The 15,711-nt window shown below is 38.9% G+C and overlaps 1 protein-coding gene and 1 non-coding gene across 3 annotated transcripts; both read left to right on the top strand.

Annotated features, from left to right (window-relative positions):
- The first annotated feature begins 1,728 nt into the window (after positions 1 to 1,728).
- On the top strand, positions 1,729 to 1,835 carry LOC145044508 (small nucleolar RNA R71). Its single transcript, XR_013681455.1, has one exon. It is a non-coding gene; the product is annotated as a small nucleolar RNA R71 (small nucleolar RNA).
- Positions 1,836 to 11,455: 9,620 nt separating this feature from the next.
- On the top strand, positions 11,456 to 15,422 carry LOC145041085 (RNA-binding (RRM/RBD/RNP motifs) family protein). 2 transcript variants are annotated; one of them, XR_013679943.1, is made up of 3 exons: positions 11,457 to 11,673; positions 12,624 to 14,611; positions 15,030 to 15,422. XR_013679943.1 is itself a non-coding variant. In XM_078989010.1 (2 exons), exon 2 carries the CDS (start codon positions 12,669 to 12,671, stop codon positions 14,523 to 14,525), a length of 1,857 nt encoding a protein of 618 aa, XP_078845136.1. In that variant the 5' UTR covers positions 11,456 to 11,673; positions 12,624 to 12,668; the 3' UTR covers positions 14,526 to 14,927. The 2 variants fall into 2 exon arrangements, 1 of the variants encoding a protein (XP_078845136.1); XM_078989010.1 differs by lacking the exon at positions 15,030 to 15,422 and having other exon boundaries at positions 11,456 to 11,673; positions 12,624 to 14,927.
- Positions 15,423 to 15,711: the final 289 nt, after the last annotated feature.

Below are 15,711 nucleotides of genomic sequence, written 5' to 3'. Positions count from 1 at the left end.
CATAGATTAGATAGTATTAGAAACGTGTAATAGATAAATGTAATTAACATTTGATGATTAAATAAAGGAGTTTTATTTATAAGTAATGTTACTGTATTATGTTAATTGTTTAACTATTGTTTCACTTTGCATGTTTTGACTTCCAGAATAATTGAGTTTATTAAGAATAATTGAATTATTCAAATTGTCCACAATCGTTCATATGTCGAAAGTAGATATGAATGAAGATTGTCATGAATAGGTGTGTAGATTGTCTAAATAGTTTTAGACATAGCAAAAGATTGCTACAACATTCATGAGTGCTTATGAACCTGTTTTGAGCATTGGAACAAACCCGCGCTTGCTGGAATCATCTTATGGAATGTGATAAAATGGGTGATCGCAAGACGATAATATCATATAGTCTTAAAACGTAGATATATGGTTTGTTATTTGTTAATTGATTGTACATTGATAATGCGAAAACGCATTGGTAACTCGATGTTATAAAACACATTGTTGTGTATAGTTGATTAATGAATAAGTAAATTCATATAAGTCGAAGTTTATCTGTAACTTTTATCCTAAGAAGGAAAAAGCGATATCTCGGCCGCTCGATGATTTGATTTGACTTATGTGTTGGGCCCGGTCAGAACTGAATTGATGTGTTCGATTAAGTCCTATGTCAAATAAATCGGAGATCGAGAAACCAAATGCTAGACCAATTATTCCATAGAATTGTCAGCATGATATCTAACAGAGGACTGTACGATCCCTTATCTAAACGACAAGATTCATTAGATCAAAGTTTGACAGCGTCTTTGAGAGCTACGATTGCAAATTGGATTGTACTTGTGCATATAGTTACTAGACTTATCCAAGTGAGAGACTGTTGGAATAGTGTCTAAGGCTGCAACTATATTAGGTAAGTATTTGACCCGATTGTGCATGGTCCTTTTAGGTTGCCTTCACCATAGCAACTTGACAGGATGATTTATTATGAGAGAATAGATATTATTAATATATTATGAGAATAATATAAGGAATAATAATATTGTTATTTGATTAATATAAGTCATAGATTAATTAGTATTAATTTGGTGACTTAAAGAGATTAATTAAATAAGAGGGTATAAACTATCAATTGTTTGATAGTTACACTTTGGGCTATGAATCCTTAAGAGATAGGGTTTGGATGATTTCTAGGGCCAGGATAAGCCTCAATTCGTCCAAGGATTATCTAAGGAAATGATTAGGATTGCTTAGGGTTTAAGTTATCCAATTAGGGTTTAAGGGTGAAACCCTAGGAGCCTTACAAGTATAAATAGATCCCTTGGGATAGGGAAAACCTCACCTCTTCTTCAGCAAGGAAATCTTGGCCGATTTCCTCCTCTATCCTCTCTCCCAAATCATTCTCTTTGCTAGTTGGTGTTTGTAAGCCATTAGAGGAGTGACAATTGTGACTCTAAAGCTCCAAGAACAAGAAGATCAAACAAGTGTTTCAAGGTAAGCTTCTAACTCTGGTTTTGTATTATTCTTATACCTAATTAGCCATTAGAAGTCTTGGATTGAATGCATGTTTAATTAGAGAAACCTAGATCCAAGCATTAGGGTTTGTATGTGCACATAGGAATGTTCATATGACCAAAACCCATATACTTCTTTGTGAGCGGGCCTTGCGAGTCAAGTAACTGCCTGGTTGTGACACTGACTCCATCATAGAAGATGGAGACTTCTTGCTGGCTATTAAGGTCATGGTGCGGGCAATTTCTTAGCAGGCTCTTGTACCTCTCCCAAGCTTCATATAACGACTCTCCAGCTTGTTGTTCAAAGTTAGCAATGGCATTCTTCAACTTGGCTATCTTAGAAGGTGGGAAAAAGTGATTAATAAATTTTTCTTTCATATTGGCCCATATGGTGACTGACCCGGGGGGAAGAGACTTGAGCTAGTCTTTTGCAACACCTTTGAATGTCACTGGAAGCATGCGAAGTAGTTGAGTCTCGCGAGGCACATTTGGAACATTAAAGTAATCAGCTACATCATTGACTTCATCCAAATGCTTGTAGGCATCTTTGTGTTCTTTTCCATAGAAAGGAATTTCCTTTAGCTGGGCGAGTATGTGGCCCTTTAGCTCGAACGTAGCAGTAGTGAGAATTGCAGGTTGCACAAGTCCTGGGTTGGTTTCATCGCGGATCCTCTTCTACCACTCTCCCATAGGGATTTCATCAATGTTAGCCATGGTAAGAGCTAAATCGGAGTCGTGCCCGTATGTAGGTTCTTCTTCCTCCTCGGTGTCGTACTCGGTGTCTTCCTTGATCGGGTCTTCGCTTGCTAAAGATGCGTTGGATGCACCTGCTTTGTTGCTATTTTTCTTCCCAAAAATGGTCTTCAAATTAGACAAAGCTGACTTCTTAGGTGTATTCGAGCTCTCCACGTCCTTCCTCTGTTCCTTCTCAATGCGGATTCCAGATCTTCAAATGGGGGTACCAGCGGAGTGTTTGATCCTCTGGTCATGAAATTTCTGAAATAAAACAAGATAAAAATGTAAAAAGAACAAAAAAAGCAACTAAAAAAACGAAAATTAAATGAAAAATACTGCTCTACTCGCTGAGTAGGTGCGAATACACTCGGCGAGTAGCAGTGTAATTTTAAAATAAAACTAAGCTTAATATAAAAACTAAAACAGATGCTAAAACCTAACTACTAACTATTAAACTGCAATAAATTAACTTTGTGCCAGTAAACTCACACAAAGGATCGAAAAAATTAGGAATTAGATTAACTATTTAGAACCGTTTCCCGACAACGGCGCCAAAAACTTGATGTGTGTGAAACGAGCTAAGTTTTAATCCTACTTTTAGTTGATAAATTAAGCACACAAAGGCAATGAACCTGATTTTTAGTGGTATAGTTGAATAAGTAGAGTGTCGAACTCAGGGAACGGAAATTAATCTAATAGCTAATTTTAACTAAGCAAGTAATAAAAGTAAAAGGGTTTTTCTCTAGTTTTACAAGACTAGAAACTTAAACATAACACTTAAGCACTTAATTAACTAAACAATTAAAACAAATGACAAATTCACCAAATTTGATAAAGGGTTTCTGTTTAGGTTCAACCAATTCACTCTTATGGTTATTTAAATGATAAATCAATTATTATTGGTTACCAACTATAGTGGTTAGGTTCATGTTCATTACTCTCAACCCTTAGACAATTAATCAATTCAAGCAGTGACCAATTGTTTAAACTAATTAATTCCCTAGTTCGATTATTTGGATTAAATAAGATTTGCAATTGGTTAATCAAGTTGGTGTTTCAATTAACCTCTTGTTTGTAGGTTTCTCAAACAAGCTCACACATTAATTTACCCATTCTCTAATTAATCCTAGTTTCATATTCATTATTACTAGGCATATGATAAAGTGTTCACATAAACATACGAGGTTAACAACTAAGAGATGTTCATGCAGCTTAATTGCCTTCCAATTAACAGAAAATAGTTGTTATTAATGCATAAGGTTCTTTAACAAACTTAATTTAATAAAATCACCAAATAACAATCAATCAAAAAGTAATAATTAAACCATAGGAGTAACATGGTCTTCCCCAACAGAAACAAAACGAATTTAGCTCATAGTCATAGCAAAAACAAACTCAAAAATAAATTTAGCTAAGCTAAACATGTTTAATTCCTAAGGCTAAGTGGAATGAATAACCTAAATTGCCTTGATTCTTCAAAGGATTGAAGGTTAGGGTTTCTCAGCTCTTCAAATGGTTCTTTTTCGCAGATGCAACACTCAAAAACGCCAAAAGTCTTTTCCATTCGGATAATGGTTCGATATTTATAATTATCACCAAACAGGGGGTACTCGGCGAGTAGAACACCCAACTCGCCGAGTAGATTCATAAAATACGTCTAATGCCAGGAGTCTTGACTTATCTTCTAGAATATTCTTGGGTACTCGCCGAGTAGCCTCGAGAACTCACTTAGTAGATGTGATTTTGTTCCTCATTCTTCATTCTTTGGTCTCTAATTGCTTCTCCTTGTTCCCTTTCACTCCCAAACATGTCTTTTGGACTGAAAACAAAATTTAAGCATTATTAAGTACCTTTCGTCCACATTATGCACATAATTAGTTAAAAATGAATAAAGTGTATGCTAAAACATATGACTAATTATGCAAATATCAGCTATCTATGTGATGTGTTGCACTGCATTATTTCTATGTGATTTATGTTGTGAGTATATCAGAGTTTGGACCAGAAGGTCCACAGAGCTAGGACCAAGGGATCCACAGAGTTAGGGCCCACGGGCCCACCAGAGTTATAGCCTTGAATGGCTAATATGTGTTATATGTGGTATTTTGGGGAACTCACTAAGCATTTATGCTTACAGTGTTTTGTGTTATGTGTTTCAGGTATTAGTGACGATCGCGAGAAGGCGCCGGCATGATTCGTACACACACTCAGAGTTTTATATGTTCTTTTGATCCTGGGATATGTTTTATGAATTGAGATGTGATACATTGAGATTTTTATAATAATTTTGATTGGGAATGTGTTTTGAAAATGCGAAAAATTGTTTAAATTTTTACGGTGTTAAAACAAACGAAAGAGAACTTCTATTATAAGAGCTCAAGAGAATACAAGGAAACTTTCCGATGGTTTGGAGCAAATGAGCTCCTCCCTATTTATACTTGTCCTTCCCCCTCTATGGAAGTTTCTAGATATTACTACATTAGTCCTATATTCTTGACTATTCTAGACTATTCTATCAAGCTACATATATTTACAAGTCTTCATGAAACGTTCTAAATCATTCTTTGATGTCCTATAGAAATTTAGGACGTTCCAGGGTCTAATGTGATATACTTGTAAGTTCTCCCATTTTCTTGAGTACTCTAGAAGAGTCTAGAATCCCGATCCTGACAACACGATCCATATTTAAAACGTATAGAATAAAAAATCCATAACCTTAACCTTCTTAAAAGGAACGGACACATTCAATTCCAAAACCCCTGTTCCAGACATGCCGTCGATGCCCTACATGAAGCATATGTGAAATTAGAAAAACAGGAACATCGTATTCTTTCATATTAATAGAAATCATAACACTATCACAGACTTACAGATTTAAGAAGAACAGAATCCAAGTTCGAATTTAACAATCCCTGCAACCAAGAAAAAACTCTTAGAAATGTTCGCGGTTTCTTACCGAAAAGGTAAAAGAAAACCCTAGAGGTGTCGATTCTATATACTCACTCCTCATCATCTATCAGACTCATCCCTTTAATTCCTTTGCTTCTTGTTCCTTCCCTTTACTTTTACCCTTTTGTCACATTTTGTGCAATTACATTTTTCCTAGACAAAAACATGGTAAGTCAAAATATAAAACCACACAACCTTTTTTACTATTATTCAAGTTTTGGGGTATGATACAGACTTTAGTATTTCAAAATAGGGTGTGAATGAACTGAATGTTCAACGAAATTCCTGTAAACATGTAACGTACCAAAAATTATGAGGTAAAAATTTCATTTTTAATATAATCAAAACGCCCATTTGTAACAGCCCGAAACCTCAAGTATTGTTAAAATTACATTTTGGGGTGTTTTAAAGGGGGGACTCGGCGAGTTGGAACCAGACTCGCCGAGTAGGATCGCAGATCGGGTCGCGGGTTCGCGACTGGACTCGACGAGTCCAGATAGGGACTCGGCGAGTCTGCGCTGTTTAGCGAAAACCCTAACCGTTCAGGTTTGGGACGTATAAAGGGGATCATTGGCCGTCATTGTTCCCTTTTAGCCGTCTGAGAGGAGCCCTAAACCGAGTGTGTGCATCTGGAGCAAGGTTAGAGGCCATGAGTGATTGTGAAGGAGTTGTTGTGCAAGGAAGGGAAGGTTTTGGCTAAAGGAACAACAAGGGAGTCACATGCTGAAGATTGGGGACACAGAGAATACATTACTCAGGTATGAATTCGGGTATACTCTGTTATGTTGATATATTTAGAGGATTAGGGTTTAAGGAACCCTTTTGTGATTAGATTAATGGTTACCCTTGTCCCCCAAACGATTGTAACCCTGTGTTGTGACCCTTGGAGGTCCAGAAGATCCCAGGTCTGTGCATTTCGGGAATTGGTGAAGGTTTTGGATTGAAATCCTTATGCCTTAGGTTAACATGGGAATTATGAGTCTTGGGGTGTAGCATGAGCACCTAAATGAAGGCCTTTTGTGATGGACCAGCTTAGGAGGACCAGACCTATGATTTGTCGGGACGATTCTGATCTTAGGAAGCAGTTTGATCGACTGCATGGCATGGACTCGCCGAGTCGGATGAGCAGACTCGGCGAGTAGCTTGAAGAATAGCTGGGACTCGTCGAGTTGTTCTTCAGACTCGGCGAGTGGAGTCGGGGTGGCCCCGCGATTCTTCCACGAGGAACTCGTCGAGTCAAGAGAGATACTCGACGAGTAGAAAGGGAACATCCAGGAATTTGTGAGGACGACTAGACTCGCCGAGTCGCCAGGGTACTCGCCGAGTCCAGTCGAGATGACCGTTGACCAGAGATGACCTATGTGTGATTTTTTTAGGGTCAGTTAATGTGGAAGATCAAAGTATTAATAAGGGAGATATTGTTATAGGGAGCTTGTAGCTCGGCGGATCAGGTGCAAGTGATTTCAAGAGTTGCTAACTTCCAGCACCCACGAGGTGAGTTTTCTCACTATACTGTACCCGGAAGGGTTTGATTGTGTGACCGAAAGGTCGAATATGTTGTGTGTTACGTTTATATGCTATAAATGGAAAGTTAGTTGCTACGCGTGATATGCATGTTTATATATGGGCCGGAAGGCAAAGTGTTATGTGGCAGAAAGGTCAGGTATGATATATGATATATGTGCTTTATGTGTTAGAGTAAATGTATTGTGTGCTGTATATGTTTTTGGGCCGGAAGGCAATATGTTATGGGCCGGAAGGCAATATGTTATGGGCCGGAAGGCAATATGTTATGGGCCGGAAGGCGAATATGTTATGGGCCGGAAGGCAATATGTCATGGGCTGGAAGGCAACACGTTATGGGCCGGAAGGCGATTATCTCATGGGCCGGAAGGCATTGTGCAGGGACCGAAAGGTCAGGGCCTGGAAAGGCGTATGTGCGTAAGGTGTATATTGGGGAACTCACTAAGCTTCGTGCTTACAGTGTTTATGTTATGTTGTTTTAGGTTCTTTCAGTAACGCGGAATGGCAACGGTTCGATTGTACACACCGAAGGAAGAGTTGTATCTTGGAGGATCCTGGTTGTCTAATCAAATGAAAATGAAACTATGTTTTGTAATCCGAATATGAATAAGATTTTAAACAAGTGTTTTAATATTAAATTGATTATTTAAATGAAAATTTTGCCTTGAAATTTACGGTGTTACACCATTTAACCTTTATTCAAACATTTAGAAGTATTTCAAAATAAAACAGTTATTAGAGTAAAATCCCAAAATCACAAGTTGCGGAAAACATAGGTGTATGCGCTGCGATCAAGTTAGGCCCTTCCCTTTCGAATCGGAAATACCTGAAACCATAAACAACAAACTATAAGCATGAAGCTTAGTCAGTTACCCAAAATACCACACACCATACATATCATACATATCATACATGAAATAGAAGGTGCTATGTGCCAACCATAGTCTTGCCATTTTTCCACGAGCTAGATCATGGTCTTTCCTTGTCAGGTCGGGGCCAAACACCCTGGGTCTCACAGACAAGTGTCAGGAGCCACCTACGGGTCTTCCATTCAAGCATCACAAAGGCATCTAGCATACAATTACCATTAACTATCTACTTAACTGCCAGGGTCGGAACCCTGGTCTTTCATACATATTTGCTAGGAGCCACCTACGGTGGTGGAATTCCGAACAATGGGATAACTTTATGGATTATACCAAAAATTCTTTCTTTATGACACTCGAAAGTGTACTTCTCCAGTACTAGACGTATTATTTATTAGACATATTCTAAAAGCAAGATACCTCTCTTACGGTATCTTCTGATATGTATCATTCACTATCGTAAGCCTTCTTATTTCCTCTATTCACTCAGTCCGCTACAAGTGCTTATCATGACATTATATACACCAAAGCAGGTGTTCAGTGTATCGAGACGATAATATAGATAGAGGAAGGTTTAGACGCGTAATCCTCCTTGTTACTCTAAAAAGTTACATGCCACTTTTAGTACCGTGATTAAACGTTTAGAAATCTGAACACACAAAATTTCCAGATCCAGTTGGCAATAGACCATAGACTCGATCAAACGATAGCAATAGACCAAGGGAAGTGGTCTATTACCAAAATTTTGCTCTGAGTACGATATCATTTCAAGGCATCTGGAGTTATCAGTATTATTGGGATTCAGAAAGTGTTCATCTAATCTTCATAGGTTGTATGGTCTTGTAAGTTTAACTAGTAATGAATCGCTAGCATTGGTAAGCGCCGATTGTCTGCAGATTGATCATTGGAAGGTAGGAAGGATCGGGAATCCTTTTATTTCTCGTATGTCATGGAGACTTAGTCGGGTAGAAGTGTGGGAAAACCATTCAAGTACCCAGGACAGAAGCAAGTGTCAAATTAGGATGAGCTCGTATCCATATCAGGAAAGGAAGGGTGGCCCAAGTGGCTGCCTGGATGGAGGATAGTGTGAATTGGAAGTTTGGGAAACTTCCAGACTTTGGGACCACATCTGATTGATGTGTAGCAGACCATGGGGAACCAGGTTGAGGATCTTAGTCATGACATGAGTTCAGTGTGGGATGTTAGACCGTGTGAGTGCTCGATTTTAGATGTGTTTGGATTGGTAATGGACGATAAGACCATGGTCAACAGATGAGACAACGTGGAAAGTGTTGTAAGACTGCGGGATAGTCGTAGCATTCACCAGTGGACAAACAATGTGGAAAGTGTTGTAAGACTGTGGGATAGTCGTAGCATTCACTAGCAACCAGATAGCATGAGAAATGTGGTAATACTGCGGGGTGGCCCATAGTATTAGTCAGCAGATAGTGTAGAAGTGTTGTAAGACTGTGGGGTGGCCCGTAACATTCACTAGTTAGCATATAAAGTATAAGTGTTGTAAGACTGCGGGGTGGCCCGTAACATTCAGTAGTTAGCATGTAGAGTAGAAGTGTTGTAAGACCGCAGGGTGGCCCGTAGCATTCACTAGTTAGCAGGTAAAGTAGAAGTGTTGTAAGACTGCAGGGTGGCACGTAGCATTCACTAGTTGGCAGATAGAGTATAAATGTTGTAAGACTAAAGGGTGGACCATAACATTCTTTAGTTAGTTGTTAGTATAGTGGTACAGTAGGACTGCGGGGTGGCCCGTAGCATTCACTAGTGGTCAGTTAGTATGGGAGTGTTGTAAGACTGTGGGGTGGCCCGTAACATTCATGGTCCTTATTCGACAGTGATAATGTGATAGATTGGTGATTCACTCACGGTTTCCTTTAGATGATTTAGGCAAGGGCGGGTCAGCCGCACGAATGTGAGTAGGCCACAGTATGATCGGATTCGGGAAACGGTAGGTCGTCGGAGATTAGGCGTGATGTAAGACTACAATGGTTCTGGTAGCATTCACTTATTGTATTAGATATGGTGGCGACAGGTAGTCGGACTGTTATGATCGGGAATATCATAAGGAATAATGGAGCCATGAGTGGCAATATGGTTAGGGCATATTTCAATAGCCGAAGTTCTCTCCAGAAGTCGTGGGGAGCGACTGTGAGGTTACTCTTTGGCTCAGCAACCGGGTAGGAATCCAACATTCCGGATAACAACAATGATTAGGAATTTTACGTAGAGAATCTTGTGGACAGGAAGATGCTAAGTCACATGTAGTTGGATTAAATAATCTCAGAGTAATTGATTTGACCTTGTTGCACAACTTTTGTCTGAGTCTAACCGTTGCAGGGATGAATCTCCTACTTTAAGGATTATCTGAGCCTCTGTCGAGTTTAAGTGTTTTGTAGCGGAATATGGACAGTGATTTTGTCTCTTTCGAGGTGACAATGTGATTAGGGATTAGAAGCCTTGTGTGGTATAAGACTCTATAAGGTCGGTTTGGTGGCAGTTCGGTATGAGAGGGCTGGCAGGGAGTCAGACCATTGAGATTTTAGACTTCGGACTCCAGATAAGTGGGGTTGTTTTTGAATCGAGAGCTTGAGGAGTTGTTCTTCATCGGATGAGTAAATAGTGTCTGGAATCCACCAACTGTAGTGTAAATAGTGTAATATTGTTTCATTATTTAAAATAAAACCTTTGAAGTAGTGTTAATCCCGTAAACCATGTTTTAATTGATATTATTGTGAGTTTTATATAACCATGTTAATATGACCTAGTGGCCTCTACAACATTCTTCGGCGAGTTGGACCAGGTTCTTCTAGACTTTGTGATCGTCAGAGGAACTCGACGAGTTAAATGATAAAGCTCGGCGAGTTAGGTCACCTGGACCATTGACATTGACTTTGACTTTGACTTTTGACTTATTATTTGACCAAGTTTGTCCCAATGGATGTTTGTGATATTCTGAAGTGTATTTAAGGAAAATATGAGCTTAGGATAAGACCCATATGGGATTAGGACCAATTTGGAATATTAGGCCATTGATGAACCTTTATGGATGTTTTAGTTTTGGGCTTGATTGGTTTTTGGCTTGGGCCTGGGTTGTGAGTCTTGATGGGCTATGGGTTTATATATTTCCATTTTTAGAGGTTTATATCTCCGAGACTTGTGATCAGAAAGAGAAAATGGTTAACTGCAATCTAAGATGACCATCAGACTGCTATGACACATACGTTAGAATACAGATACTATAGAGAGTGTGTGAGAGAAAGATAATAGTGTAATGTCTTTCTAAAATCTTTCATGAGGATCTTATTGATAGTGTTGATTAGAGATGTGCATTGTTCTAAAAGGTTTTTGATACAACTTATTTTTGGCATGTTTGTATATTATGCTTTAATGAATGAAAGGTGGACATGATTCCTTGTTATATCCTCTGGAGCTTTATTTAAATGTATATGACATTTATGGCGGGCTATGTGGCGCCTAATCTAAAAATTCTAACTTGCGATTTGGGGCTGAACTGTCGTGTTGGAATTCAGCCATCCCACGAGATACACTATTACCAATAATAAAAAGTTTTAATTGAATGATGATTTGTCATTATTTTAGTGAGTAGGAATATTTGTAAACATAAAAGGTATGAGATAATTTAATTTATATATATATATATATATATATATATATATATATATATATATATATATATATATATATATATATATATATATATATATATATTAAAAAACTAATATTCTCAAATACTTTTGTTGAGTTATGATTTTTTATTTATTAGATGATGGAATAAAAAAATTTTAAAATAACATTTTAGTACATATGTATTGATGGAAAGTTAAGACGTATTAATGGGGCGGGGACGGAAAGGGGCGAAACAAAATAACAATTTAGGTATACGGTTTTTCCATTATTATAATTTTATCAAAGCTGTAGAAAGATAAGATCGTGATTTTGCTTTGAAGATCACCCACTGTAGATAGACAACGAGAAAGACCGAGAGAGATACAGATTTTCATTTGTTAACAGGAGCAATTTGTGTGAACTCTAATCTCCTCTCAAAAAACCTAAAACGGGTATGCATCTTTCTTCCTTTTTGTCGCCATTTTCCTGTTTATTTTGGCACTTCCTGTCGTTTTTTGCATCGATCGAGCTTCGATCTGATTGTTTTTTTGTTCTATATTGAACCGTTGTTGATCTTTTAAATTTGATTTGATGTATAGCTGCTTCCCACTTGTCAAACTATGAGATTAGGTTAGTTTTTTTTTTTCATGTTTGTGCTTGTTTCGTGTTAAAATGAGCTGCGTATTTAGAGATTTTTGTCTGTAACTTGGTTTGGTGGAACTGAAACAATCATGATTAGAAAGATCAGTTTTTTTTTGTGTCTCCGGGCCTTAGATCTCTTTTGTATACGATGAAACTTTTGTTAGGTTTTGACTTTTGAAATTCGTAGATATTTGAGTTCATTTTCATTACTCCTCTGTAGTCTGTTCCAGAAAGAGAAGGCAAAACATATTGAACTTTTGATGTTCTTTTCATTATCTTACAATATGACAACAAGAAGGATGATCAATCACACTTTTAGATTGTTCTAGCAACATCCAATTACACCATTTTCCTATTGTTTCTAACAAAATGCTTCTTTAACAACTAGGGACTTCGATTTCTGAAATCTCCCACTGCGTGGTGTTGAATGTATTTTGAACTGTTGACCATGGATACATGGGAATAAGAAGTGGAAAGATTCTTTGACTTTTATCAAGAATAATAGGGAGAATCAGGAAGGGAAAGCCTACAATTAATTTATTTAGAAAGTAACGCTAAAATTTGTTAGTAAAGACCAAGTCTTGTAGCTGTTTGAGAAAAAAAAAGAAAAAAAAAAAAAAAAAAAAAAAAAAAAACACTATTTGCTCCATATAACCCTGCAAGGCTCAAGACTAATCTCTTTTATTTCATGAATGAATTAGAAGTTATAAGATGACATATCTTCTTTTATTGGTTAGATTTTAACATCTTACATATACAGGTAATTTGTGGTTTATCTCATTGATCTTGACGGGGTGTTGACTTAATGGCCGAAGAGCAATTAGATTATGGAGATGAAGAATTTGGAGGGTCTCAAAAGATGCAGTATCATGGAGATGGAGCAATTCCTGCACTTGCAGATGATGAAATCGGAGGTGAAGATGATGAATATGATGATCTTTACAATGATGTTAATGTTGGAGAAGGTTTTTTACAAATGCAAAGATCCGAAGCACTACCATCTACAAACATAGGAAATGGAGGCTTCCATGATCAAAAAGTTAATGTTCAAGAACCTCGATCTGAAGCCATGGTGTCTCAAGATCTAAACACAAACACAAACACAAACTCAAACACAAACATAAACATGAACATACCTGGTGTTGCAAATGAAAGCGTGTATCCAAAAGAAGGTATGACTGTTGATCTTTTACAAAAAAGAATGGCCCCACTTCCTCAAGTGAGTAATGATGTCCAGATGGGTTTTCGTGGGCCCCAAAAGATCCCTGTGGATCCTGTTAACATCACAAATGAACCTCCTCCACCTATGGTAAATTCCAATCCAGGTCATCAGATGAACGTGACACGACCTGTCATCACCGATAATCAAGCCCGTCCACCTGGCGAAACCGGTGCTACCACCCTGTTTGTTGGTGAGCTACACTGGTGGACGACAGATGCTGAGCTGGAAAACGTGTTGTCACAATATGGAAGAGTGAAGGAGATAAAGTTTTTTGATGAACGCGCGAGTGGGAAATCAAAAGGGTATTGTCAGGTTGAGTTTCATGAGTCGTCATCTGCTGCAGCTTGTAAAGAAGGAATGAATGGTTATCTTTTCAATGGAAGACCTTGTGTGGTGGCGTTCGCGTCCCCACAAACTATTAGACAAATGGGCGCTGCTTACGCGAATAAAAATCAAGGACCGGTTCAATCTCAAGAAGCAGGGAGGAGACCGATGAATGATGGAGGAGGACGCGGCGCTGGTGCTGGTGGCGGCGGCGGCGCTGGTGGTGGTGGAGCGAACTTTTCCGGTGGAGATTCCGGGAGGAATTTTGGAAGAGGAAACTGGGGGCGAGGAGGGCAGGGGGTGGGGAGGGGTGTTGGGAATATGAGGGGTAGAGGGGGGATGGGGCCGAAGAATGTGAACGCGGGTCCTGGTTTTGGGTATGCAGGTCCCGGTTTCGCGGGTCCTCCGGGTGGGTTCATGCATCCGCAAGGTATGATGGGGGGCGGGTTTGACCCGGCTTATATGGGTCGTGGCGGCGGGTACGGCGGGTTTCCGGGCGGTGGTTTCCCAGGGATGATGCCGAATTTTCCCGGGATGGGGATTGCTGGGGTGGCACCGCATGTGAACCCTGCTTTTTTCGGGCGGGGGATGGGGGGAATGATGGGTGGTGGTGGTGGGGGGATGGAGGGCCCACAAGGGGGGATGTGGGGGGACACCGGGATGGGTGGTCAATGGGGAGGAGGAGGAGGAGAAGAGCATGGTCAAAGGACTAGAGAGTCAAGCTATGGAGGTGAAGATGGCGGGTCGGAATACGGGTATACGGATACGGGTCATGAGAAAGGGGCGCAACGGTCAAATCCCGGGAGAGAAAAGGAGAGAGGTTCTGAACGTGAGCGTGAACGTGAATGGTCTGGGAGTTCTGAAAAAAGGCATCGTGAGGAGAGAGATTATGAAAAAGATTATAAATATAAAGAGGAAAAAGATACTACTAATAATAATAATAATAGTTATAGGGAACATCATCATCGACAGAAGGAGCGTGAAGATGATTGGGATCGCGGGCAGTCTTCCACCCGGTCAAGGAGCCGATCTCGGGCAGCCCCAGAAGAGGATCATCATCGGTCCCGGTCAAGGGATGCGGATTACGGGAAGCGCAGACGTATGCGGACAGATTGATGTGATAGTGACAGTGACAGGGACAGTGGTGGAATGGAGTGGAGGGCAGTTACGTCATTCTTCAAACTCACTCGGCTGATTGAAAAGTAAGTTCTACATGACATTTGGAGGGACGCGTTTGCTTGCTTTAATTATATCCTTATTGTGCTGAAAAAATACATTTACATTTGTAGTTTTTTTTTTCTTGTGTGAATTTTTTTGGTCTTAAATTTGGTTTGGACATATAAGACCCCTATGATACCGACCTATATTCTTTATGGGGTGGTGTTACTTATACTTATAGTCCTGCCTAAACCTCTCTCGATCTCGATCTTAGGGCGTGTGACCTTCTTTCTCTTCTCTCGAAATACTTGAAAACTCAAACTGTTGTTAATGTTAATTTTGTTATACATTATTTGTTAACAGAGGATATTAATTGTGGAGGATAGATAGTTCTAAAAATTAAATAAACTCTTAATATAAATATATTTAACTTTGGGTGCTTTTGTCATTAATGGTATTCAGGGAACAGAAATGGCAGAAAGCCTTCCTTTGGTTTGTGTGTTTGACCTGGACGAAGCTGACTTGATTGAATGATTGGTTTCTATGTATATCGTTAACATATATACATATTATATATTGTATTGTATTGTGTTGTAAAAAGTAAAAGCATCTCATTTTTGTTGCATTGTTATGGTGTCATTTAGAAGCATGTGTTTTACGTTATCTAGGATAGGACATGTAGCAATAGTATTGGGTATGTCACCCATTCCATTCTTCTATTTGGTTGTAACTTGCATTGTAATTTATGCCCTCTTGTGCTCTCTGTAAAGCTCCAAAACGGAGATGTAATGTCCATGTGTAGAGAGAGACTAGAGAGAGATGATATGCTAGTTGTTACTTATAGGTTTGTCTTTATGCTTTCGCCAGTTGCTTCTGTATTTTAAAAGGGTGCTTCTGCAATTGCATGCTATATGTAGCTTTTTAGATTTTCAATGTAACATTGTAACATAGTGATTAGTGATAGTGGACTTTGTTTTGTTGTATTCTTCATTAGGAAAGGAAAGCCAGTTTTGTATTAATTATGTTGTAATTCCTGTAGATTTTGGGGGTTTCATTTTTCATCATCCAAGAATGTATCTGTGTTTTCATATAAAGCCTGCTTAATGTGTAGTTGCATGATTTTTTTTTTCTAGGATATCTTCTG

This window comes from Lactuca saligna, chromosome 4 (genome assembly GCF_052625555.1).
Source record: "Lactuca saligna cultivar CGN05327 chromosome 4, ASM5262555v1, whole genome shotgun sequence".
Classification (NCBI taxonomy): domain Eukaryota; kingdom Viridiplantae; phylum Streptophyta; class Magnoliopsida; order Asterales; family Asteraceae; genus Lactuca; species Lactuca saligna.
This window is presented reverse-complemented; position numbering and strand designations above follow the sequence as displayed.